This window comes from Anomaloglossus baeobatrachus, chromosome 4 (assembly GCF_048569485.1).
Source record: "Anomaloglossus baeobatrachus isolate aAnoBae1 chromosome 4, aAnoBae1.hap1, whole genome shotgun sequence".
In the NCBI taxonomy this organism is placed as follows: domain Eukaryota; kingdom Metazoa; phylum Chordata; class Amphibia; order Anura; family Aromobatidae; genus Anomaloglossus; species Anomaloglossus baeobatrachus.
In genome coordinates, this window is record NC_134356.1 from 16602079 (window position 1) to 16628526 (window position 26448).

General features: G+C 46.3%; 1 protein-coding gene across 1 annotated transcript; it reads right to left on the reverse strand.

Moving 5' to 3' along the window:
• Positions 1 to 4859: 4859 nt before the first annotated feature.
• LOC142302647 (E3 ubiquitin/ISG15 ligase TRIM25-like) lies at positions 4860 to 26190 on the reverse strand. The gene is made up of 4 exons (XM_075343749.1): positions 25867 to 26190; positions 5775 to 6498; positions 4992 to 5603; positions 4860 to 4945 (listed from the first exon to the last, which is right to left on the reverse strand). The coding sequence occupies exons 1-3, from the start codon at positions 26188 to 26190 to the stop codon at positions 5026 to 5028; spliced, it is 1626 nt and encodes a 541-aa protein (XP_075199864.1). The 3' UTR covers positions 4860 to 4945; positions 4992 to 5025.
• Between the last annotated feature and the right edge of the window lie 258 nt (positions 26191 to 26448).

Below are 26448 nucleotides of genomic sequence, written 5' to 3' on the forward strand. Positions count from 1 at the left end.
CAAATATATATAGAATTCACACAATATACTCGCCCTATCCTGTCTGTGTCCGTAGAAGAGGCTGCACATAATTGTGTCTACATTTAGTGGCCGAAATGTGGAATGCGAAGACTTCCTTTTTATGTTACAAGAAAAAAGAAAAAGATTTTTATCCAGCTCACCTGCTCAGATGGAGACCACTGCTTTGGACCGTGCACGGAAAAGAGAAGGTCAGCAAAACCTCTGCATGGAGCGGTGAAAGAGAGGGTTTCCAGCAATCTGATCCAAAGCGGCTATTTTCTTAAAATTATAGAATCTTTATTTATAAAGGCATATTAAAAAGTCCATTCCAGGGTCGTAGGAGCCCACAAAGAGGACACGTTTCGAACAACGTGGTGTTCTTAATCTGTCTCTGACATCGCCCCCATCCCAAATCTGCTAGAAGAAACCAGCACAATAATCTCTGCCCATTTATTCTAATCCCACTTTTTAATCCATCCTCCAGTCCAAAATGTGACACGGAGAAATGTACACCTTTTTTTACAGGATCTATGGAGCGCACAGCTTCTGTGTAATCCGGAATTAGGGGCAAAAATAAAAAAAAAAAAAACTCCTGTAATGTTTTATCTGATAATATAAGAAATTTATTCCAATAAATGACAATCGTTACAGAAATGAATATTTATTACCAGTCACCACTTTCATTATTATTTTCACCATTTCATAAACTTTTATTCCTTCTCCCAACAAATGTTACAGTTTGTGTCGGCGGACATATTGTAAAAAAGTATAACAAGATTTTTGCCGCCATTTTGCTTGTGACTTTTCTGGTAGATTTTCAGCAACTGATCAAGCAGCAACAAAGAGGAGGATCCTGCAGCCGCGGCAGCGATTGTCCTAATATCTCCAAGTATCAAATACAGAACGTACAATCTCTGTGCATGGATTTATCATCTGATCTCTAATATACAACCATGGAAATAACAATGATCAGGAAGAAAAAACAGATATAATACATTTCCCGTTACCTGTTGCCAGTTATAGGATTGTTCACATGAGATTTGCAGGAGAAACATACAGTGAAGGAAATATTTATTTGACCCCTTGCTGATTTTGTAAGTTTGCCCACTGACAAAGACATGAACAGTTAGTAATTTTAAGTGCAGGTTAATTTTAACAGTGAGAGATATAATATCCAAAAATAAAATCCAGAAAATCACATTGTAAAAAATATATAAAATTATTTGCATTTTGCAGAGAGAAACAAGAATTTGATCCCCTACCATCCATGAAGAGTTGTGGCTCCTACAGACACTTATTGCTGAAAAAATGGTCAATGCAATGTGACCGAAAAGTCAGAGCACCTCTTTCTCTTCTTCTTCTCCTCCCTGGGCAACAATGGGCACAGACTCTCTAAGGGGTACTTTACACGTTGCGACATCGTTAGCAATTGCTAGCGATGTCCAGCGCGATAGCACCCGCCCCCGTCACACATGCGATATATGGTGATTGCTGCCGTAGCGAACAATAGCTCTACGGCAGTTTCACAAGCACATACCTGGTCGGCGACATCGCGGCAACCGACGAACAATCCCTCCTTCAAGGGGGAGGTGCATTCGGCGTCACAGCGACGTCACTAAGCGGCCGGCCTATCGAAGCGGAGGGGCGGAGATGAGCGGGACATAACATCCCGCCCACCTTTCTTCCGCATAGCCAGTGGACGCAGGTAAGGAGATGTTTGTCGTTCCTGCGGCTTCAGCTGTGTGATGCTGCAGGAATGACAAACAACATCGTATCTGCAGCAGGAGCGACATTATGAAAATGAACGACGTGACACAGATCAGCGATTTTTGACTGTTTCACGCTCGTTCATCGTCGCTCCTAGGATTTACACATTGCGATGTCGCTATCGGCGCCAGATGTGCGTCACAACAACCGTTACCCCGACAATATATCGGTAGCGATGTCGCAACGTGTAAAGCCCACCTTAGATGCTTCTAATCAACTCGTTACCTACATTAAAGACAGCTGTCTTACATTCACCTGTAGATTCCTATCCACAGACTCTAAGCTCTACAACATGGGCGACCAAAGAGCTTTCTAAGGATGTCAGGGACAAGATCCTAGACCTGCACAAGGCTGGAATGGGCTACAAAACCATGAGTAAGATGCTGGGTGAGAAGGAGAAACTGCTGGTGGAATAGTAAGAAAATGGAAGAAATACAAAATGAGTGTCGATCAACATCGATCTGGAGCTCCATTCAAAAATCTAATCTCATGGGGTCTCCAGGATCATGAGGAAGGTCAGAGATCAGCCTAAAACTACACGGGGGGAACTTGTTAATGATCTCAAGGTAGGTGGGAAAACTGTCACCAAGAAAACCATTGGTAACACATTATGACGTAATGGCTTAAAATCCTGCAGTACCCGCAAAGTCCCACTGCTCAGAAGGCCCATGTGCAGCCGGCCTTTCTGAAGAAGGCCCATGTGCAGCCGCCTGTCTGAGGAAGGTCCATGTGCAGCCGCCTGTCTGAAGAAGGCCCATGTGCAGCCGCCTGTCTGAAGAAGGTCCATGTGCGGCCGGCCCGTCTGAAGAGGGTCCATGTGCATCTGGCCTGTCTGAAGAAGGTCCATGTGCAGCCGGCCCTTCTGAAGAAGGCTCTTGTGTGGCGGGCCCGTCTGATGAAGGCCCATGTGCAGCCGACCCGTCTGAAGAAGGCCTATGTGCAGCCGACCCATCTGAAGTTTGCAATTAACACCTGGATGGTACTGAGAGTGATTGGGAGAAGGTGCTGTGCTCAGATGAGACACAAATTGAGCTCTTTCACCTTAACTCGCCATGTTTTCAGGGAGAGAAATGCTGCCTATGACCCAAAGAACACCATACCCATTGTCAAGCATGGAGGTGGAAACATGTTTTAGGGGTGTTTCTATGCTGCTAAGGGCACAGGACTACTTCACAGCATCAATGGGACAATGGATGGAGTCATGTACCATAATATCCTGAGTGACAACCTCCATCCTCCCCCAGGACATTAAAAATGGGTTGTGGCTGGGTCTTCCAGCACGAAAATTACCCAAAACATACAGCACATTAAGGTCATGGAGTGGCCTAGCCATTCTCCAGACCTTATTCCCATAGAAAACTTATGGAGGAGCTGAAGCTCTGAGTTGCGAAGTGACAGCCTCAAATCTTAATAATTTAGGGATGATCTTCAAAGAGAAGTGGAGCAAAATCCTCCTGACATCAAACCTCATCAACTACAAAAACGTCTGACTGTTTTGCTGCCAACAAGGGTTTTGCCACAAAGTATTAAGTCTTGTTTACAAGAGGGATCAAATACTTATTACTCTCTGCAAAATGCAAATACATTTATAGAATTTATACAATGTGATTGTCTGGATTTTATTTTGGATATTCTCTCACTGTTAAAATTAATCTACCCTTAAAATTATAGACTGTTCATGTCTTTGTCAGTGGGAAACTTATAAAATCATCAAGGGATCCAATACTTATTTCCTTCACTGTAGATAAGCAAGGGGGGAAACAACTAACTCCCTCCTCCTCATACATCAGTAGATACAGAAATGATGAGTACGGAGCATTAAAATTACTTCTAATATTCAGCGATTATATGAGACTACAATTCCTATAGCAATACTTATAATGAATACAGACTATTCAATATTATTATGAGTATTAAAATTCCTTTAACAGAAGTGACAAATACAAATTTGTAATATAATTACTAAGGGTTTGATGAAGATTTCTTTCTAATTTGGGGTAAAAATCCACAAAATAACTAGAATTAATCCACACGACCGGTCACGTTCCATGGGGAAGATCTGGGACTTTATTCTACATTGAGTTAATGACATTTCTTAACCCCTTCCTGCACCCAGAAGTAACTTCACGTCACAGGTTGCGTGTGTATGCAGCTACAGGACGAGCTTCAACGGAGACTGCAATTTATACTATATATTGCAATACTGTGGTTACCTGTCCCCTAGAGGGAGTAAAAAAATGAATTAAAAAAAATGCTTAAAAAAATAAACTTTAAAATCCTCTCCATTCTTTTTTTTCAAGTTTTAAAATAAAAAAAATAAAAACAATAAAAATAAACAAAACTGGAATCACCGAGTCCACAAAAGTCTGGTCTAACAAACTAAAAATTATACTTTTTGAAAAAGTAAAATTTGAGATTTTTCAGTTTCCGCAGTTCCCAAAAATACAATAAAAAGTGATTAATCTGCTGCGCGGGCACTAAATTTGTATCAATAAAACTGTTGGCTTCACCAAGCAAAAAAACAGTCCTCACACAACTCTATAGAAAAATAAAAAAGTTATGGATCTCAAAAAACTGGTGCCGCAAATAAAAAAATATTTATTTTTTTGAATTTGAGATTTTTTTTTTCTCTATTAAAATATATCAATAAACGACCCGGTTTTTGGTATCGCCGCACTCATATTGACCTGCAGAATCATGGTGATCAGTCATTGTCACTACATTATATTATATATATCTCTATATAGAAAAATTGTCCTGTCCTGAATGGGTTAAAATCTCATCCTTCTTGCTTCTGTTGTAAAAAGCTGCAGATTTTCTGCACTCCATTCATGTACAGAAAACCCACAGTGTTCGACTAGTGTGGACGCTCCTTAAAGATTAATGAAGCTTCTTTTCAGGATCTGCACTGAACCCGGTGATGAGAGGTTTATGGTTGATATCGTATATAAGGCTCGGGCCATACAGGGACATTTCCTCTGGTGACAGCTTCAGGAAAATCATCTCTTTCCCTGTTTTACAAAAAAGTAGTGCAACTTTTAAAAGAATTTTTATATGGTCGGAAATTGTTCTGAGGAGCGATAGCAGAATAATCTGTTGTCTATCATTCTTTGTATTTGGGGGAAAAAAAAGAGAATAACGGTAAAATATGCGACAAAAACATTTCATATAAAAACACCTCTAGAATCATTCATGAGGCTCCTTCCGCTGGCTGAATGTTTCACCAATCATGTATTCTGCTCCTTGTGATGTCACCAGTTACTGGGTAGATTTTTTTCCATGATGAAGGTTCCTCACAGCTTCTCCTATCTTTATAGAACCATTCCATACACACAGTGCAGCATGAAGGGGGTCGGTGAAGGCGGCAGTGAAGGTGTGTAAGTGTCTGATGGGGTCACACAACTCATAAAAGGACAGCTGCCCGGCCTCATAATCCAGACAGATCCTGACTCCATCACTGGAGATCTGGTGAGCTAACAGGATCACTTTACTGTTATGTGTCACTGAACACTGATTATTATACCCCTGCCCTTTTTGTAAACACCAGGACTTGTTATTATTTCCAATATGTGACTGACCTCCCCTCCTGTCTATACTGGGGTAACACATCCCCACCTTCCACCAACGTGATCTCCTGATCTCCACATCCCAGTAATGTCGTCTTGAGGTAAATCCCCTCCTGCTCATCACCTGAGGATAACTCTGGAATCTCTCTGCTGTTTCTGGACGATTCTGTCTTATTCCTGTCCAGGTCGCAGTTTTCAGGTCATCTGATATAAGCAGATTATTAGCAGCCGTGTTTACATCCATTAATATGTCTGCAGGATCCTCCCCATAGATCCCTCCCTCCATTACCTTCTCCCGATCACCCTTAGTCCTGGCTATTACATCACTGCCCCCATATTTTATACCCGAAAAATGTAAATCTTGTGTGGAACTGGTCACAGATCGGGCAATGGAGGGTTGTGCTGTAATTTCTTTTGGTTTTGCAGGTGAGATTTTCTGTAGAAATGTCATTATATCACGGAAACCTGCATCTAACATCCCTGTAATTACATCCACATCTATATCATGTTTGTTATGTCCCCCTGTGTCCTCATCACCTCCATCATGTCCTCCTGTGTCCTCATCACCTCTGTCCTCCTCAAACAAGTCACCGGTGTCTGGTTCCTGTAAGACGGTCAGTGGATCAGTCATGTTACACAGCTCCTCAATGTGCCTCATCTTCCTGGACAGCTCGTCCTTCTTTATTTCCAGCTTCTGGATCACATCAGACAGTGACAGTGACACCTGGTTTTTCGCTCTAGAGATCTCACTCAGGACCTTCTTCTCCAACTCATCCACCTGTCTCCTGATACCCATAAAAAGGGCAGTGACTCTCTCGGCTTCTCTAGATGCTTTTTCTTGAGCTTTTCTCCTGTTTTCCTCCAGACTCTGGACTCTTTCCTCAGTCTTCTTTCTCTTTGTTATCAGTTTTTGGAGAATGTTTCTCAGTTTCTTCTTCCTTTTCTCAGAGGCCTCATCCAGCATCTCCACCCGATGTCCCCGATGTTCTCCGGCCAAACTGCAGGACACACAGATACAAGCAGCGTCCTCAGTGCAGTAATATTCCAGGATCTTCTTATGGACAGAACATTTCCGGTTCTCCAGAGAAGTGCTGGGATCAGTTAGGACGTGTTCTGGTCCTTTGCTGTGGACTCTCAGGTGATTATCACACAGAGAAGCCTCACAGTGTAGACAGGATTAGAGTTGAGCGCGGTTCGTGGTTCGTGGTTCTCCAGTTCGCGGCTCGAGTGATTTTGGGGCATGTTCTAGATCGAACTAGAACTCGAGCTTTTTGCAAAAGCTCGGTAGTTCTAGAAACGTTCGAGAACGGTTCTAGCAGCCAAAAAACAGCTAAATCATAGCTTGGTTTCTGCTGTAATAGTGTAAGTCACTCTGTGAATCAAACTATTATCACATTTCAGTGTATAGTGTGCGTGAACAGCGCCTTCAGATCACTGCTGTTTCTATAATGGCGATCGCCATTTTTTTTTTTTTTTTTTCTTGTCTTCCTTCCCTAAGCGCGCGCATCTTGTGGGGCGGGCCAGCATGTCAGCCAATCCCAGACACACACACAGCTAAGTGGACTTTGAGCCAGAGAAGCAACGGCATGTGTGATAGGATCTGCATGTCACATGTCCCTGCATTATAAAACCGGACATTTTCTTCACGGACGCCATTATCTGCCTTCTGCGTCTTTGGTGTCAGACATCACTGTCGCAGCTCCGTCTTCCTGAGTCCTATAGCCGATACAGCTGTATGCGCTGCATACACAGCGTTAGACAGCTTAGGGAGAGCACTTTATAGCAGTCCTTTTAAGGGCTCCAACCGGCAGGGTCAGAGAGCCATAGGTGACAGGTCCTGCAAACAGCAACAGCGTCTGTGTAGCCCAGGTCAGGGATTTCCTACCTGCATTTCACCATTAGGAGGGAATAGAAAGGCAGTCTTCCATTCCTCTACCCAGAGCACCACAATCCTGCCACTGTACCCTCTTGTCCTCTGCACACTCCAACTGATAACTAAGCCATTATACTAGCAAACACTCAGTGTACCTAGTGGCATCCTATACGTGGCTATTGGACTTTGCTATAGTCCCACTAGTGCAAAGACATTTGCAGAGCGCGTCTGCCTGCATTGCACACTACAACTCATTCTAACCAAGCCATTATACTAGCAAACACTCAGTGTACCTAGTGGCATCCTATACGTGGCTATTGGACTTTGCTATAGTCCCACTAGTGCAAAGACATTTGCAGAGCGCGTCTGCCTGCATTGCACACTCCAACTCATTAAAACCAAGCCATTATACTAGCAAACACTCAGTGTACCTAGTGGCATCCTATACGTGGCTATTGGACTTTGCTATAGTCCCACTAGTGCAAAGACATTTGCAGAGCGCGTCTGCCTGCGTTGCACACTACAACTCATTCTAACCAAGCCATTATACTAGCAAACACTCAGTGTACCTAGTGGCATCCTATACGTGGCTATTGGACTTTGCTATAGTCCCACTAGTGCAAAGACATTTGCAGAGCGCGTCTGCCTGCGTTGCACACTACAACTCATTCTAACCAAGCCATTATACTAGCAAACACTCAGTGTACCTAGTGGCATCCTATACGTGGCTATTGGACTTTGCTATAGTCCCACTAGTGCAAAGACATTTGCAGAGCGCGTCTGCCTGCGTTGCACACTACAACTCATTCTAACCAAGCCATTATACTAGCAAACACTCAGTGTACCTAGTGGCATCCTATACGTGGCTATTGGACTTTGCTATAGTCCCACTAGTGCAAAGACATTTGCAGAGCGCGTCTGCCTGCGTTGCACACTACAACTCATTCTAACCAAGCCATTATACTAGCAAACACTCAGTGTACCTAGTGGCATCCTATACGTGGCTATTGGACTTTGCTATAGTCCCACTAGTGCAAAGACATTTGCAGAGCGCGTCTGCCTGCGTTGCACACTACAACTCATTCTAACCAAGCCATTATACTAGCAAACACTCAGTGTACCTAGTGGCATCCTATACGTGGCTATTGGACTTTGCTATAGTCCCACTAGTGCAAAGACATTTGCAGAGCGCGTCTGCCTGCGTTGCACACTACAACTCATTCTAACCAAGCCATTATACTAGCAAACACTCAGTGTACCTAGTGGCATCCTATACGTGGCTATTGGACTTTGCTATAGTCCCACTAGTGCAAAGACATTTGCAGAGCGCGTCTGCCTGCGTTGCACACTACAACTCATTCTAACCAAGCCATTATACTAGCAAACACTCAGTGTACCTAGTGGCATCCTATACGTGGCTATTGGACTTTGCTATAGTCCCACTAGTGCAAAGACATTTGCAGAGCGCGACTGCCTGCGTTGCACACTACAACTCATTCTAACCAAGCCATTATACTAGCAAACACTCAGTGTACCTAGTGGCATCCTATACGTGGCTATTGGACTTTGCTATAGTCCCACTAGTGCAAAGACATTTGCAGAGCGCGTCTGCCTGCGTTGCACACTACAACTCATTCTAACCAAGCCATTATACTAGCAAACACTCAGTGTACCTAGTGGCATCCTATACGTGGCTATTGGACTTTGCTATAGTCCCACTAGTGCAAAGACATTTGCAGAGCGCGTCTGCCTGCGTTGCACACTACAACTCATTCTAACCAAGCCATTATACTAGCAAACACTCAGTGTACCTAGTGGCATCCTATACGTGGCTATTGGACTTTGCTATAGTCCCACTAGTGCAAAGACATTTGCAGAGCGCGTCTGCCTGCGTTGCACACTACAACTCATTCTAACCAAGCCATTATACTAGCAAACACTCAGTGTACCTAGTGGCATCCTATACGTGGCTATTGGACTTTGCTATAGTCCCACTAGTGCAAAGACATTTGCAGAGCGCGTCTGCCTGCGTTGCACACTACAACTCATTCTAACCAAGCCATTATACTAGCAAACACTCAGTGTACCTAGTGGCATCCTATACGTGGCTATTGGACTTTGCTATAGTCCCACTAGTGCAAAGACATTTGCAGAGCGCGTCTGCCTGCGTTGCACACTACAACTCATTCTAACCAAGCCATTATACTAGCAAACACTCAGTGTACCTAGTGGCATCCTATACGTGGCTATTGGACTTTGCTATAGTCCCACTAGTGCAAAGACATTTGCAGAGCGCGTCTGCCTGCGTTGCACACTACAACTCATTCTAACCAAGCCATTATACTAGCAAACACTCAGTGTACCTAGTGGCATCCTATACGTGGCTATTGGACTTTGCTATAGTCCCACTAGTGCAAAGACATTTGCAGAGCGCGTCTGCCTGCGTTGCACACTACAACTCATTCTAACCAAGCCATTATACTAGCAAACACTCAGTGTACCTAGTGGCATCCTATACGTGGCTATTGGACTTTGCTATAGTCCCACTAGTGCAAAGACATTTGCAGAGCGCGTCTGCCTGCGTTGCACACTACAACTCATTCTAACCAAGCCATTATACTAGCAAACACTCAGTGTACCTAGTGGCATCCTATACGTGGCTATTGGACTTTGCTATAGTCCCACTAGTGCAAAGACATTTGCAGAGCGCGTCTGCCTGCGTTGCACACTACAACTCATTCTAACCAAGCCATTATACTAGCAAACACTCAGTGTACCTAGTGGCATCCTATACGTGGCTATTGGACTTTGCTATAGTCCCACTAGTGCAAAGACATTTGCAGAGCGCGTCTGCCTGCGTTGCACACTACAACTCATTCTAACCAAGCCATTATACTAGCAAACACTCAGTGTACCTAGTGGCATCCTATACGTGGCTATTGGACTTTGCTATAGTCCCACTAGTGCAAAGACATTTGCAGAGCGCGTCTGCCTGCGTTGCACACTACAACTCATTCTAACCAAGCCATTATACTAGCAAACACTCAGTGTACCTAGTGGCATCCTATACGTGGCTATTGGACTTTGCTATAGTCCCACTAGTGCAAAGACATTTGCAGAGCGCGTCTGCCTGCGTTGCACACTACAACTCATTCTAACCAAGCCATTATACTAGCAAACACTCAGTGTACCTAGTGGCATCCTATACGTGGCTATTGGACTTTGCTATAGTCCCACTAGTGCAAAGACATTTGCAGAGCGCGTCTGCCTGCGTTGCACACTACAACTCATTCTAACCAAGCCATTATACTAGCAAACACTCAGTGTACCTAGTGGCATCCTATACGTGGCTATTGGACTTTGCTATAGTCCCACTAGTGCAAAGACATTTGCAGAGCGCGTCTGCCTGCGTTGCACACTACAACTCATTCTAACCAAGCCATTATACTAGCAAACACTCAGTGTACCTAGTGGCATCCTATACGTGGCTATTGGACTTTGCTATAGTCCCACTAGTGCAAAGACATTTGCAGAGCGCGTCTGCCTGCGTTGCACACTACAACTCATTCTAACCAAGCCATTATACTAGCAAACACTCAGTGTACCTAGTGGCATCCTATACGTGGCTATTGGACTTTGCTATAGTCCCACTAGTGCAAAGACATTTGCAGAGCGCGTCTGCCTGCGTTGCACACTACAACTCATTCTAACCAAGCCATTATACTAGCAAACACTCAGTGTACCTAGTGGCATCCTATACGTGGCTATTGGACTTTGCTATAGTCCCACTAGTGCAAAGACATTTGCAGAGCGCGTCTGCCTGCGTTGCACACTACAACTCATTCTAACCAAGCCATTATACTAGCAAACACTCAGTGTACCTAGTGGCATCCTATACGTGGCTATTGGACTTTGCTATAGTCCCACTAGTGCAAAGACATTTGCAGAGCGCGTCTGCCTGCGTTGCACACTACAACTCATTCTAACCAAGCCATTATACTAGCAAACACTCAGTGTACCTAGTGGCATCCTATACGTGGCTATTGGACTTTGCTATAGTCCCACTAGTGCAAAGACATTTGCAGAGCGCGTCTGCCTGCGTTGCACACTACAACTCATTCTAACCAAGCCATTATACTAGCAAACACTCAGTGTACCTAGTGGCATCCTATACGTGGCTATTGGACTTTGCTATAGTCCCACTAGTGCAAAGACATTTGCAGAGCGCGTCTGCCTGCGTTGCACACTACAACTCATTCTAACCAAGCCATTATACTAGCAAACACTCAGTGTACCTAGTGGCATCCTATACGTGGCTATTGGACTTTGCTATAGTCCCACTAGTGCAAAGACATTTGCAGAGCGCGTCTGCCTGCGTTGCACACTACAACTCATTCTAACCAAGCCATTATACTAGCAAACACTCAGTGTACCTAGTGGCATCCTATACGTGGCTATTGGACTTTGCTATAGTCCCACTAGTGCAAAGACATTTGCAGAGCGCGTCTGCCTGCGTTGCACACTACAACTCATTCTAACCAAGCCATTATACTAGCAAACACTCAGTGTACCTAGTGGCATCCTATACGTGGCTATTGGACTTTGCTATAGTCCCACTAGTGCAAAGACATTTGCAGAGCGCGTCTGCCTGCGTTGCACACTACAACTCATTCTAACCAAGCCATTATACTAGCAAACACTCAGTGTACCTAGTGGCATCCTATACGTGGCTATTGGACTTTGCTATAGTCCCACTAGTGCAAAGACATTTGCAGAGCGCGTCTGCCTGCGTTGCACACTACAACTCATTCTAACCAAGCCATTATACTAGCAAACACTCAGTGTACCTAGTGGCATCCTATACGTGGCTATTGGACTTTGCTATAGTCCCACTAGTGCAAAGACATTTGCAGAGCGCGTCTGCCTGCGTTGCACACTACAACTCATTCTAACCAAGCCATTATACTAGCAAACACTCAGTGTACCTAGTGGCATCCTATACGTGGCTATTGGACTTTGCTATAGTCCCACTAGTGCAAAGACATTTGCAGAGCGCGTCTGCCTGCGTTGCACACTACAACTCATTCTAACCAAGCCATTATACTAGCAAACACTCAGTGTACCTAGTGGCATCCTATACGTGGCTATTGGACTTTGCTATAGTCCCACTAGTGCAAAGACATTTGCAGAGCGCGTCTGCCTGCGTTGCACACTACAACTCATTCTAACCAAGCCATTATACTAGCAAACACTCAGTGTACCTAGTGGCATCCTATACGTGGCTATTGGACTTTGCTATAGTCCCACTAGTGCAAAGACATTTGCAGAGCGCGTCTGCCTGCGTTGCACACTACAACTCATTCTAACCAAGCCATTATACTAGCAAACACTCAGTGTACCTAGTGGCATCCTATACGTGGCTATTGGACTTTGCTATAGTCCCACTAGTGCAAAGACATTTGCAGAGCGCGTCTGCCTGCGTTGCACACTACAACTCATTCTAACCAAGCCATTATACTAGCAAACACTCAGTGTACCTAGTGGCATCCTATACGTGGCTATTGGACTTTGCTATAGTCCCACTAGTGCAAAGACATTTGCAGAGCGCGTCTGCCTGCGTTGCACACTACAACTCATTCTAACCAAGCCATTATACTAGCAAACACTCAGTGTACCTAGTGGCATCCTATACGTGGCTATTGGACTTTGCTATAGTCCCACTAGTGCAAAGACATTTGCAGAGCGCGTCTGCCTGCGTTGCACACTACAACTCATTCTAACCAAGCCATTATACTAGCAAACACTCAGTGTACCTAGTGGCATCCTATACGTGGCTATTGGACTTTGCTATAGTCCCACTAGTGCAAAGACATTTGCAGCACGTCTGCCTGCGTTGCACACTCCAACTAATTATAACTAAGTTGCATTGTCAGGGATATTTATTCTTTATTATTCTGCTGTTAATAAAGCTAGACCACCACTGCAATCTTCACCACCTCTCAATTTTTACTACCACATTTTCAGTCCACAATCTTGTCGCAATCAACATGAGTGGCAAAATGACAGATGCTGGTGGAAAGGGGAAGAGGCGTGGTGGAAAAGGCAAAAAAGGTTTTGTCCGTGGGGAAGGTGGCAAAGCTCCATTATCATCTGCTGAAGATAGACCATCTACCAGCAAAAGTAAGATGTCTACTACTTACCGTGGACAATCCGATGTGCTCCCTTTTTTACGGACACGAACAACAGGAAGAAAGGTAGATGATGGGCAAAAAAGGAAAATGCTTGAATGGATCTCAAGTGGTCCAACAAGTGCCCTCTCAGCCACTTCAAGTACCGCATCCAAAAAACACCAGTCCTCTGAGTTGTCATCCCAATCACACTTGATTTCTCCCAGCTCTGAAGTCTCCATCAGCCCTGCACAGTATGGTGGAACTGAGATGGCTGAGTCTGCAGAGCTGTTCAGTCACACTATAGCCTGGGAATCAGAGGTCTGCTCCCAAGCTACAGTGAGTACAGAACAGGAAATGGTCTGCAGTGATGCCCAGAACCTTTGTGACTCAGATTCAGGCCGTGAGGACCAAGTTTCTGAGCATAATGTTGACCCTTTGTCACAAACTGTAACACCTGTGGTTATAGACAATGAGGAACATACTGATGAAGATGAGACGCAGATACCCGATTGGGATGACAACTTAAATATTCCGTCAGGGCAAGAAGAGGCTCGGTCTGAGGGGGAGGGGAGTGCAAACACAACAATTGATGATGACGTTCTAGATCCCACCTACTGTCAACCCCCAGTCAGGCACTCGAGGAGGTCAACAGAGGCGGTGGAGGAGGATGCAACCGACGACGAAGTTACCTTGCGCCTTCCTGGACAGAGTCGGAGCACTGGTAGCACGTCTACAACTGCATCCTCAGCCACCACTCTGCCTATGAGCATTATTCGGGGTGGATCAACAGGTCGCATGGCCTCTAAGCCTTGCCTAGCCTGGTCCTTTTTTCACATCGAAAAAGATCGCCCAACTCATGTGATATGTAACATTTGTCATGATTCTCTTAGTAGAGGTCAAAAGCTCAGCAGTTTGACAACTTCTTCCATGAATCGTCACATGAATAAATATCATAAGTCCCGGTGGGAAGCTCACCGTGCTGCAATGCGGCCTAGCGGAGCGAACCATCCACCGCCCGCCCCTTCCACTGCATCCGCGCGCTCTTCATCTTCTAGGACTGTGGGGACAGCTGCCACACCTGTTTTTCCACGCAAAACTTCCACCACTGTAACCGCAACAGGCAGTTTGCTTGTAAGGTCGTCAGTTGGTTTGGAAGGGGAAACAAGTGAGTGTGTACAGCTCTCTCAGACATCGATAGCACCAACGTTGGATGAAGGCAACATCATGTCTCCGCCTGCACTTTCCTCACAAACCTGCATTTTTCCAGGGACACCCTACTCAACACCGTCTACACACAGCAGCCAGATCTCTGTCCCTCAGATGTGGTCAAATAAAAGGCCACTTCCTCCGACCCATGACAAAGCTAAGAGGTTGACTCTATCCCTCTGTAAGCTGTTGGCTACCGAAATGCTGCCTTTCCGCCTAGTGGACACACAGGATTTTAGAGACCTTATGTCTGTCGCTGTGCCCCAGTACCAGATGCCTAGTCGCCACTACTTCTCTAAGAAAGGTGTGCCCGCGCTACACCAGCATGTCGCACACAACATCACCGCTTCCTTGAGAAACTCTGTGTGTGAACGGGTGCATTTCACCACCGATACTTGGACCAGTAAGCATGGACAGGGACGTTACATGTCGCTGACTGGGCACTGGGTAACTATGGTGATAGATGGTGAAGGGTCTGCTGCACAAGTCTTGCCGTCCCCACGACTTGTGTGTCAATCCTCTGTCTGTCCAAGTTCCGCCACTGCTTCTGCATCCTCCACCTCATCTGGGTCCTCCACCTCCGCCCCAAGCCTGCCTGGTCAGGCCACCAGCGTTCTCACTGCGCAGAAGGAATCACGCACCCCTCATTACTATGCTGGCAGCAGAGCGCAACGGCATCAGGCGGTCTTTAGCTTGACATGTCTTGGTAATAAGAGTCACACAGCTGAGGAGTTGTGGTCAGCTTTGCGGTCCGAGTTTAATAAATGGTTGTCTCCACTCAAACTGCAGCCTGGTAAGGCCGTGTGCGACAATGCTGCAAACCTGGGTGCGGCACTTCGCCTGGGCAAGGTGACACACGTACCTTGTATGGCTCACGTGTTGAACCTTGTCGTGCAGCAATTTTTAACACACTATCCCGGCCTAGATGGCCTTCTGAACAGGGCACGAAAACTGTCAGCTCACTTCCGCCGTTCAAGCGCCGCAGCAGAGCGACTTGCATCGCTCCAGAAGTCTTTCGGCCTGCCGGTTCATCGCCTGAAATGCGATGTGGCGACACGCTGGAATTCAACTCTCCACATGTTACAGCGACTGTGGCAGCACCGCAGAGCCCTGGTGCAATACGTCATGACGTATAGCCTGGGCCAACGAGATGCAGAGGTGGGGCAGATCACCCTGATGGAGTGGTCTCAGATCAAGGACCTATGCACCCTTCTGCACAGTTTCGACATGGCGACGAATATGTTTAGCTCTGACAATGCCATTATCAGCATGACGATTCCAGTCATTTACATGCTGGAGCACACGCTAAACACTATTCGGAGTCAGGGGGTGGGACAACATGAAGGGGAGGAACTACAGGAGGATTCATATGCGCAAGGGACAACAACATCACGAAGGTCCAGACGTTCATCATCACCAACGCAGCAGGCATGGGACCATGGGGGACAGGGATCGACAAGGGCGCATAGTAGCAGGCGAAATGTTGAGCAAGGTGCAGGAGAACATGAAGAAATGGAGGACGAACTGTCCATGGACATGGAAGACTCAGCGGATGAGGGAGACCTTGGTCAAATTTCAGTTGAAAGAGGTTGGGGTCAGATGTCAGAGGAAGAAAGAACGGGTAGCACCTCTATGCCACAAACACAGCATGGACTTGGTCCGCATGGCTGCGCAAGACACATGAGTGCCTTTTTGTTGCACTACCTCCAACATGACAGTCGTATTGTCAAAATTAGAAGTGATGATGACTACTGGATTGCCACACTATTAGATCCCCGGTACAAGTCCAAATTTTGTGACATAATTCCAGCCATAGAAAGGGACGCACGTATGCAGGAGTATCAGCAGAAGCTGTTACTAGATCTTAGCTCGGCTTTTCCACCAAACAACCGTGCAGGTGCAGGGAGTGAATCTCCCAGTTGTAACTTGACAAACATGGGACGGTCTCGTCATCTTCAACAGTCTACCCGTACCAGTAGGACCTTTTCTGGTGCCGGTAACAGCAATTTTATGGAATCTTTTCATAATTTTTTTAGACCCTCTTTTGCAAGGCCACCAGAGACAACAAGTCTGACACATAGTCAACGGCTGGAGAGGATGATACAGGAGTATCTCCAAATGAACATCGATGCCATGACTGTGCAACTGGAGCCTTGCTCCTTTTGGGCTTCAAACCTACAAAAATGGCCAGAGCTCGCAACTTACGCCTTGGAGATTTTGTCGTGTCCAGCTGCCAGCGTTGTCTCTGAACGTGTATTCAGTGCTGCTGGGTGTGTGCTGACAGATAAGCGCACGCGTCTGTCCAGTGACAATGTGGACAGACTGACGTTCATCAAAATGAACAAGTCATGGATCCAGAAGGAATTTACTACCCCTGTGTCATCCTGGGGAGAGTAAATGCTTGTGGATTTGGAATGTGCTTGATGCAAATCAAAACATCCTGTTTGCAACTAGGGCCCAAGTGCTGCCACTGATGGGGTGGGTGTCTGTGTGGCCCAATTTTTGGAAAAAAGGGAGACTCCGCTTGGAGTAACCCTTGCTTGCTGTGTTTTTAAAAGAAGCCAAGATGAACAGAGCTGGGATCAGGAAAGACTTTGCTACCTACCCCGGTGTCATCCTGGGGACGGCTAAGAATAGCGTATTTTTGAATGTGCTTGATGCAAATCAAAACATCCTGTTTGCAACTAGGGCCCAAGTGCTGCCACTGATGGGGTGGGTGTCTGTGTGGCCCAATTTTTGGAAAAAAGGGAGACTCCGCTTGGAGTAACCCTTGCTTGCTGTGTTTTTAAAAGAAGCCAAGATGAACAGAGCTGGGATCAGGAAAGACTTTGCTACCTACCCCGGTGTCATCCTGGGGACGGATAAGAATGGCGTATTTTTGAATGTGCTTGATGCAAATCTAGCTGTGAAGTGTACAACTGGGGCACAACTGCTGCCACTGAATGGGTGGGTGTGTGTGGGGCCCAATTTTTGGAAAAAAGGGGAGACTCCGCTTGGAGTAACCCTTGCTTACATTGTTTTTAAAAGAAGCCAAGATGAACAAGTCATGGGTCAGCAAAGACTTTGCTACCTACCCCAGTGTCATCCTGGGGACGGCTAAGAATAGCGTATTTTTGAATGTGCTTGATGCAAATCAAAACATCCTGTTTGCAACTAGGGCCCAAGTGCTGCCACTGATGGGGTGGGTGTCTGTGTGGCCCAATTTTTGGAAAAAAAGGGAGACTCCGCTTGGAGTAACCCTTGCTTACATTGTTTTTAAAAGAAGCCAAGATGAACAGAGCTGGGATCAGGAAAGACTTTGCTACCTACCCCGGTGTCATCCTGGGGACGGATAAGAATGGCGTATTTTGGAATGTGCTTGATGCAAATCTAGCTGTGAAGTGTACAACTGGGGCACAACTGCTGCCACTGAATGCGTGGGTGTGTGGGGCCCAATTTTGGGAAAAAAAGGGAGACTCCGCTTGGAGTAACCCTTGCTTGCTGTGTTTTTAAAAGAAGCCAAGATGAACAGAGCTGGGATCAGGAAAGACTTTATCTACCTACCCCGGTGTCATACTGGGGACGGATAAGAATGGCGTATTTTGGAATGTGCTTGATGCAAATCTAGCTGTGAAGTGTACAACTGGGGCACAACTGCTGCCACTGAATGGGTGGGTGTGTGGGGCCCAATTTTTGGAAAAAAAGGGAGACTCCGCTTGGAGTAACCCTTGCTTGCTGTGTTTTTAAAAGAAGCCAAGATGAACAGAGCTGGGATCAGGAAAGACTTTGCTACCTACCCCGGTGTCATCCTGGGGACGGATAAGAATGGCGTATTTTTGAATGTGCTTGATGCAAATCTAGCTGTGAAGTGTACAACTGGGGCACAACTGCTGCCACTGAATGGGTGGGTGTCTGTGTGGCCCAATTTTTGGAAAAAAGGGGAGACTCCGCTTGGAGTAACCCTTGCTTACATTGTTTTTAAAAGAAGCCAAGATGAACAAGTCATGGGTCAGCAAAGACTTTGCTACCTACCCCAGTGTCATCCTGGGGACGGCTAAGAATAGCGTATTTTTGAATGTGCTTGATGCAAATCAAAACATCCTGTTTGCAACTAGGGCCCAAGTGCTGCCACTGATGGGGTGGGTGTCTGTGTGGCCCAATTTTTGGAAAAAAAGGGAGACTCCGCTTGGAGTAACCCTTGCTTACATTGTTTTTAAAAGAAGCCAAGATGAACAGAGCTGGGATCAGGAAAGACTTTGCTACCTACCCCGGTTTCATCCTGGGGACGGATAAGAATGGCGTATTTTGGAATGTGCTTGATGCAAATCTAGCTGTGAAGTGTACAACTGGGGCACAACTGCTGCCACTGAATGGGTGGGTGTGTGGGGCCCAATTTTGGGAAAAAAAGGGAGACTCCGCTTGGAGTAACCCTTGCTTGCTGTGTTTTTAAAAGAAGCCAAGATGAACAGAGCTGGGATCAGGAAAGACTTTGCTACCTACCCCGGTGTCATCCTGTGGACGGCTAAGAATAGCGTATTTTTGAATGTGCTTGATGCAAATCAAAACATCCTGTTTGCAACTAGGGCCCAAGTGCTGCCACTGATGGGGTGGGTGTCTGTGTGGCCCAATTTTTGGAAAAAAGGGAGACTCCGCTTGGAGTAACCCTTGCTTGCTGTGTTTTTAAAAGAAGCCAAGATGAACAGAGCTGGGATCAGGAAAGACTTTGCTACCTACCCCGGTGTCATCCTGGGGACGGCTAAGAATAGCGTATTTTTGAATGTGCTTGATGCAAATCAAAACATCCTGTTTGCAACTAGGGCCCAAGTGCTGCCACTGATGGGGTGGGTGTCTGTGTGGCCCAATTTTTGGAAAAAAGGGAGACTCCGCTTGGAGTAACCCTTGCTTGCTGTGTTTTTAAAAGAAGCCAAGATGAACAGAGCTGGGATCAGGAAAGACTTTGCTACCTACCCCGGTGTCATCCTGTGGACGGCTAAGAATAGCGTATTTTTGAATGTGCTTGATGCAAATCAAAACATCCTGTTTGCAACTAGGGCCCAAGTGCTGCCACTGATGGGGTGGGTGTCTGTGTGGCCCAATTTTTGGAAAAAAGGGAGACTCCGCTTGGAGTAACCCTTGCTTGCTGTGTTTTTAAAAGAAGCCAAGATGAACAGAGCTGGGATCAGGAAAGACTTTGCTACCTACCCCGGTGTCATCCTGGGGACGGCTAAGAATGGCGTATTTTTGAATGTGCTTGATGCAAATCAAAACATCCTGTTTGCAACTAGGGCCCAAGTGCTGCCACTGATGGGGTGGGTGTCTGTGTGGCCCAATTTTTGGAAAAAAGGGAGACTCCGCTTGGAGTAACCCTTGCTTACATTGTTTTTAAAAGAAGCCAAGATGAACAAGTCATGGGTCAGCAAAGACTTTGCTACCTACCCCGGTGTCATCCTGGGGACGGCTAAGAATAGCGTATTTTTGAATGTGCTTGATGCAAATCAAAACATCCTGTTTGCAACTAGGGCCCAAGTGCTGCCACTGATGGGGTGGGTGTCTGTGTGGCCCAATTTTTGGAAAAAAGGGAGACTCCGCTTGGAGTAACCCTTGCTTGCTGTGTTTTTAAAAGAAGCCAAGATGAACAGAGCTGGGATCAGGAAAGACTTTGCTACCTACCCCGGTGTCATCCTGGGGACGGATAAGAATGGCGTATTTTTGAATGTGCTTGATGCAAATCTAGCTGTGAAGTGTACAACTGGGGCACAACTGCTGCCACTGAATGGGTGGGTGTGTGTGGGGCCCAATTTTTGGAAAAAAGGGGAGACTCCGCTTGGAGTAACCCTTGCTTACATTGTTTTTAAAAGAAGCCAAGATGAACAAGTCATGGGTCAGCAAAGACTTTGCTACCTACCCCAGTGTCATCCTGGGGACGGCTAAGAATAGCGTATTTTTGAATGTGCTTGATGCAAATCAAAACATCCTGTTTGCAACTAGGGCCCAAGTGCTGCCACTGATGGGGTGGGTGTCTGTGTGGCCCAATTTTTGGAAAAAAAGGGAGACTCCGCTTGGAGTAACCCTTGCTTACATTGTTTTTAAAAGAAGCCAAGATGAACAGAGCTGGGATCAGGAAAGACTTTGCTACCTACCCCGGTGTCATCCTGGGGACGGATAAGAATGGCGTATTTTGGAATGTGCTTGATGCAAATCTAGCTGTGAAGTGTACAACTGGGGCACAACTGCTGCCACTGAATGGGTGGGTGTGTGGGGCCCAATTTTGGGAAAAAAAGGGAGACTCCGCTTGGAGTAACCCTTGCTTGCTGTGTTTTTAAAAGAAGCCAAGATGAACAGAGCTGGGATCAGGAAAGACTTTATCTACCTACCCCGGTGTCATACTGGGGACGGATAAGAATGGCGTATTTTGGAATGTGCTTGATGCAAATCTAGCTGTGAAGTGTACAACTGGGGCACAACTGCTGCCACTGAATGGGTGGGTGTGTGGGGCCCAATTTTTGGAAAAAAAGGGAGACTCCGCTTGGAGTAACCCTTGCTTGCTGTGTTTTTAAAAGAAGCCAAGATGAACAGAGCTGGGATCAGGAAAGACTTTGCTACCTACCCCGGTGTCATCCTGGGGACGGATAAGAATGGCGTATTTTTGAATGTGCTTGATGCAAATCTAGCTGTGAAGTGTACAACTGGGGCACAACTGCTGCCACTGAATGGGTGGGTGTGTGTGGGGCCCAATTTTTGGAAAAAAGGGGAGACTCCGCTTGGAGTAACCCTTGCTTACATTGTTTTTAAAAGAAGCCAAGATGAACAAGTCATGGGTCAGCAAAGACTTTGCTACCTACCCCAGTGTCATCCTGGGGACGGCTAAGAATAGCGTATTTTTGAATGTGCTTGATGCAAATCAAAACATCCTGTTTGCAACTAGGGCCCAAGTGCTGCCACTGATGGGGTGGGTGTCTGTGTGGCCCAATTTTTGGAAAAAAAGGGAGACTCCGCTTGGAGTAACCCTTGCTTACATTGTTTTTAAAAGAAGCCAAGATGAACAGAGCTGGGATCAGGAAAGACTTTGCTACCTACCCCGGTGTCATCCTGGGGACGGATAAGAATGGCGTATTTTGGAATGTGCTTGATGCAAATCTAGCTGTGAAGTGTACAACTGGGGCACAACTGCTGCCACTGAAGGGGTGGGTGTGTGGGGCCCAATTTTGGGAAAAAAAGGGAGACTCCGCTTGGAGTAACCCTTGCTTGCTGTGTTTTTAAAAGAAGCCAAGATGAACAGAGCTGGGATCAGGAAAGACTTTGCTACCTACCCCGGTGTCATCCTGTGGACGGCTAAGAATAGCGTATTTTTGAATGTGCTTGATGCAAATCAAAACATCCTGTTTGCAACTAGGGCCCAAGTGCTGCCACTGATGGGGTGGGTGTCTGTGTGGCCCAATTTTTGGAAAAAAGGGAGACTCCGCTTGGAGTAACCCTTGCTTGCTGTGTTTTTAAAAGAAGCCAAGATGAACAGAGCTGGGATCAGGAAAGACTTTTCTACCTACCCCGGTGTCATCCTGGGGACGGCTAAGAATAGCGTATTTTTGAATGTGCTTGATGCAAATCAAAACATCCTGTTTGCAACTAGGGCCCAAGTGCTGCCACTGATGGGGTGGGTGTCTGTGTGGCCCAATTTTTGGAAAAAAGGGAGACTCCGCTTGGAGTAACCCTTGCTTACATTGTTTTTTAAAGAAGCCAAGATGAACAAGTCATGGGTCAGCAAAGACTTTGCTACCTACCCCGGTGTCATCCTGGGGACGGCTAAGAATAGCGTATTTTTGAATGTGCTTGATGCAAATCAAAACATCCTGTTTGCAACTAGGGCCCAAGTGCTGCCACTGATGGGGTGGGTGTCTGTGTGGCCCAATTTTTGGAAAAAAGGGAGACTCCGCTTGGAGTAACCCTTGCTTACATTGTTTTTAAAAGAAGCCAAGATGAACAAGTCATGGGTCAGCAAAGACTTTGCTACCTACCCCAGTGTCATCCTGGGGACGGCTAAGAATAGCGTATTTTTGAATGTGCTTGATGCAAATCAAAACATCCTGTTTGCAACTAGGGCCCAAGTGCTGCCACTGATGGGGTGGGTGTCTGTGTGGCCCAATTTTTGGAAAAAAGGGAGACTCCGCTTGGAGTAACCCTTGCTTGCTGTGTTTTTAAAAGAAGCCAAGATGAACAGAGCTGGGATCAGGAAAGACTTTGCTACCTACCCCGGTGTCATCCTGTGGACGGCTAAGAATAGCGTATTTTTGAATGTGCTTGATGCAAATCAAAACATCCTGTTTGCAACTAGGGCCCAAGTGCTGCCACTGATGGGGTGGGTGTCTGTGTGGCCCAATTTTTGGAAAAAAGGGAGACTCCGCTTGGAGTAACCCTTGCTTGCTGTGTTTTTAAAAGAAGCCAAGATGAACAGAGCTGGGATCAGGAAAGACTTTGCTACCTACCCCGGTGTCATCCTGTGGACGGCTAAGAATAGCGTATTTTTGAATGTGCTTGATGCAAATCAAAACATCCTGTTTGCAACTAGGGCCCAAGTGCTGCCACTGATGGGGTGGGTGTCTGTGTGGCCCAATTTTTGGAAAAAAGGGAGACTCCGCTTGGAGTAACCCTTGCTTGCTGTGTTTTTAAAAGAAGCCAAGATGAACAGAGCTGGGATCAGGAAAGACTTTGCTACCTACCCCGGTGTCATCCTGGGGACGGTTAAGAATAGCGTATTTTTGAATGTGCTTGATGCAAATCTAGCTGTGAAGTGTACAACTGGGGCACAACTGCTGCCACTGAATGGGTGGGTGTGTGTGGGGCCCAATTTTTGGAAAAAAGGGAGACTCCGCTTGGAGTAACCCTTGCTTGCTGTGTTTTTAAAAGAAGCCAAGATGAACAGAGCTGGGATCAGGAAAGACTTTGCTACCTACCCCGGTGTCATCCTGGGGACGGATAAGAATGGCGTATTTTTGAATGTGCTTGATGCAAATCTAGCTGTGAAGTGTACAACTGGGGCACAACTGCTGCCACTGAATGGGTGGGTGTGTGTGGGGCCCAATTTTTGGAAAAAAGGGGAGACTCCGCTTGGAGTAACCCTTGCTTACATTGTTTTTAAAAGAAGCCAAGATGAACAAGTCATGGGTCAGCAAAGACTTTGCTACCTACCCCAGTGTCATCCTGGGGACGGCTAAGAATAGCGTATTTTTGAATGTGCTTGATGCAAATCAAAACATCCTGTTTGCAACTAGGGCCCAAGTGCTGCCACTGATGGGGTGGGTGTCTGTGTGGCCCAATTTTTGGAAAAAAGGGAGACTCCGCTTGGAGTAACCCTTGCTTGCTGTGTTTTTAAAAGAAGCCAAGATGAACAGAGCTGGGATCAGGAAAGACTTTGCTACCTACCCCGGTGTCATCCTGTGGACGGCTAAGAATAGCGTATTTTTGAATGTGCTTGATGCAAATCAAAACATCCTGTTTGCAACTAGGGCCCAAGTGCTGCCACTGATGGGGTGGGTGTCTGTGTGGCCCAATTTTTGGAAAAAAGGGAGACTCCGCTTGGAGTAACCCTTGCTTGCTGTGTTTTTAAAAGAAGCCAAGATGAACAGAGCTGGGATCAGGAAAGACTTTGCTACCTACCCCGGTGTCATCCTGGGGACGGCTAAGAATAGCGTATTTTTGAATGTGCTTGATGCAAATCAAAACATCCTGTTTGCAACTAGGGCCCAAGTGCTGCCACTGATGGGGTGGGTGTCTGTGTGGCCCAATTTTTGGAAAAAAGGGAGACTCCGCTTGGAGTAACCCTTGCTTACATTGTTTTTAAAAGAAGCCAAGATGAACAAGTCATGGGTCAGCAAAGACTTTGCTACCTACCCCGGTGTCATCCTGGGGACGGCTAAGAATAGCGTATTTTTGAATGTGCTTGATGCAAATCAAAACATCCTGTTTGCAACTAGGGCCCAAGTGCTGCCACTGATGGGGTGGGTGTCTGTGTGGCCCAATTTTTGGAAAAAAGGGAGACTCCGCTTGGAGTAACCCTTGCTTACATTGTTTTTAAAAGAAGCCAAGATGAACAAGTCATGGGTCAGCAAAGACTTTGCTACCTACCCCAGTGTCATCCTGGGGACGGCTAAGAATAGCGTATTTTTGAATGTGCTTGATGCAAATCAAAACATCCTGTTTGCAACTAGGGCCCAAGTGCTGCCACTGATGGGGTGGGTGTCTGTGTGGCCCAATTTTTGGAAAAAAGGGAGACTCCGCTTGGAGTAACCCTTGCTTGCTGTGTTTTTAAAAGAAGCCAAGATGAACAGAGCTGGGATCAGGAAAGACTTTGCTACCTACCCCGGTGTCATCCTGTGGACGGCTAAGAATAGCGTATTTTTGAATGTGCTTGATGCAAATCAAAACATCCTGTTTGCAACTAGGGCCCAAGTGCTGCCACTGATGGGGTGGGTGTCTGTGTGGCCCAATTTTTGGAAAAAAGGGAGACTCCGCTTGGAGTAACCCTTGCTTGCTGTGTTTTTAAAAGAAGCCAAGATGAACAGAGCTGGGATCAGGAAAGACTTTGCTACCTACCCCGGTGTCATCCTGGGGACGGTTAAGAATAGCGTATTTTTGAATGTGCTTGATGCAAATCTAGCTGTGAAGTGTACAACTGGGGCACAACTGCTGCCACTGAAGGGGTGGGTGTGTGTGGGGCCCAATTTTTGGAAAAAAGGGAGACTCCGCTTGGAGTAACCCTTGCTTGCTGTGTTTTTAAAAGAAGCCAAGATGAACAGAGCTGGGATCAGGAAAGACTTTGCTACCTACCCCGGTGTCATCCTGGGGACGGATAAGAATGGCGTATTTTTGAATGTGCTTGATGCAAATCTAGCTGTGAAGTGTACAACTGGGGCACAACTGCTGCCACTGAAGGGGTGGGTGTGTGGGGCCCAATTTTTGGAAAAAAGGGAGACTCCGCTTGGAGTCACCTTGCGGTGTTTTACATGACTTTAGAAGGGCGTGCCATGCCTATATCTGTGTGTCCTCCTCTTTTTCCTTGTCCAGCTGTTTTGTTTTCGCATGAGTACATGTCCTTGTCACTTTCCCATGTGTTTGTGTTGTGTTGTGAGTTGTTTGTCACCTTTTGGACACCTTTGAGGGTGTTTTCTAGGTGTTTTACTGTGTTTGTGATTGCCTGCCATTGTTTCCTATGGGCTCGAGTTCGGTTCGTCGAACGTTCGACGAGCCGAACTCGAGCCAGACCCCCCGTTCGGCGAACCGCCTCGAGCCGAACCGGGACCGGTTCGCTCATCTCTAGACAGGATCTAACAGCAGGTACAGGAGAGTGAATGCAGTAAGTGCAGCGGATCCCGGTGATCTCCTCCTGATGTGGATGAGTAGACCGGAAACGTTCTGCTACGTTATGCAGAGTTATGTTCCTCTTCAGTGTCGGTCGCTCCTGAAACTCTTCTCTACATTCAGGACAGGAATAAACTCCAGACCCGTCCTGTGTATCCAGCACACGATCAATACATTCCCGGCAGAAGTTGTGTCCACATCTCAGGGTTACGGGATCTGTATACAGGGTAAGACAGATGGAGCAGAGCAGCTCTTCACTCAGAATAGCAGACGCCATGGCTTTGTGGCTTCGTTTTTTTTCAGGAAAGGAAACTGAAAGTGTTTGTTATAGGGCGTATATCAGGAAATGTGACGTTGTACAACCTGCGGCCGAGAGTCTATTAACCCTTTTGCACCAGAGCCACTCTTCACCTTCCTGATCAGGCCAATATTTTTTTTTCAATTTAATTCTGACCACTGTCATTTTATGAGGCAATAACTCTGGAGCTTGAACAAATCTTGGTTATTATAAAATTGTTTCTTTTGTGACATATTG

What these genes read in the sequence shown, in the direction of transcription:
- LOC142302647 (XM_075343749.1), bottom strand. Translation starts at nt 26,190, where the DNA reads ATGGCGTCTGCTATTCTGAGTGAAGAGCTGCTCTGCTCCATCTGTCTT. An exon ending in CTGTTAGATCCTGTCTAGAG is followed by an intron (nt 6,499 to 25,866) that starts ATGAGCGAACCG and finishes TCCTGTCTACAC; the next exon opens with TGTGAGGCTTCTCTGTGTGA. An exon ending in CCGTGATATAATGACATTTC is followed by an intron (nt 5,604 to 5,774) that starts TACAGAAAATCT and finishes AGGGAGGGATCT; the next exon opens with ATGGGGAGGATCCTGCAGAC.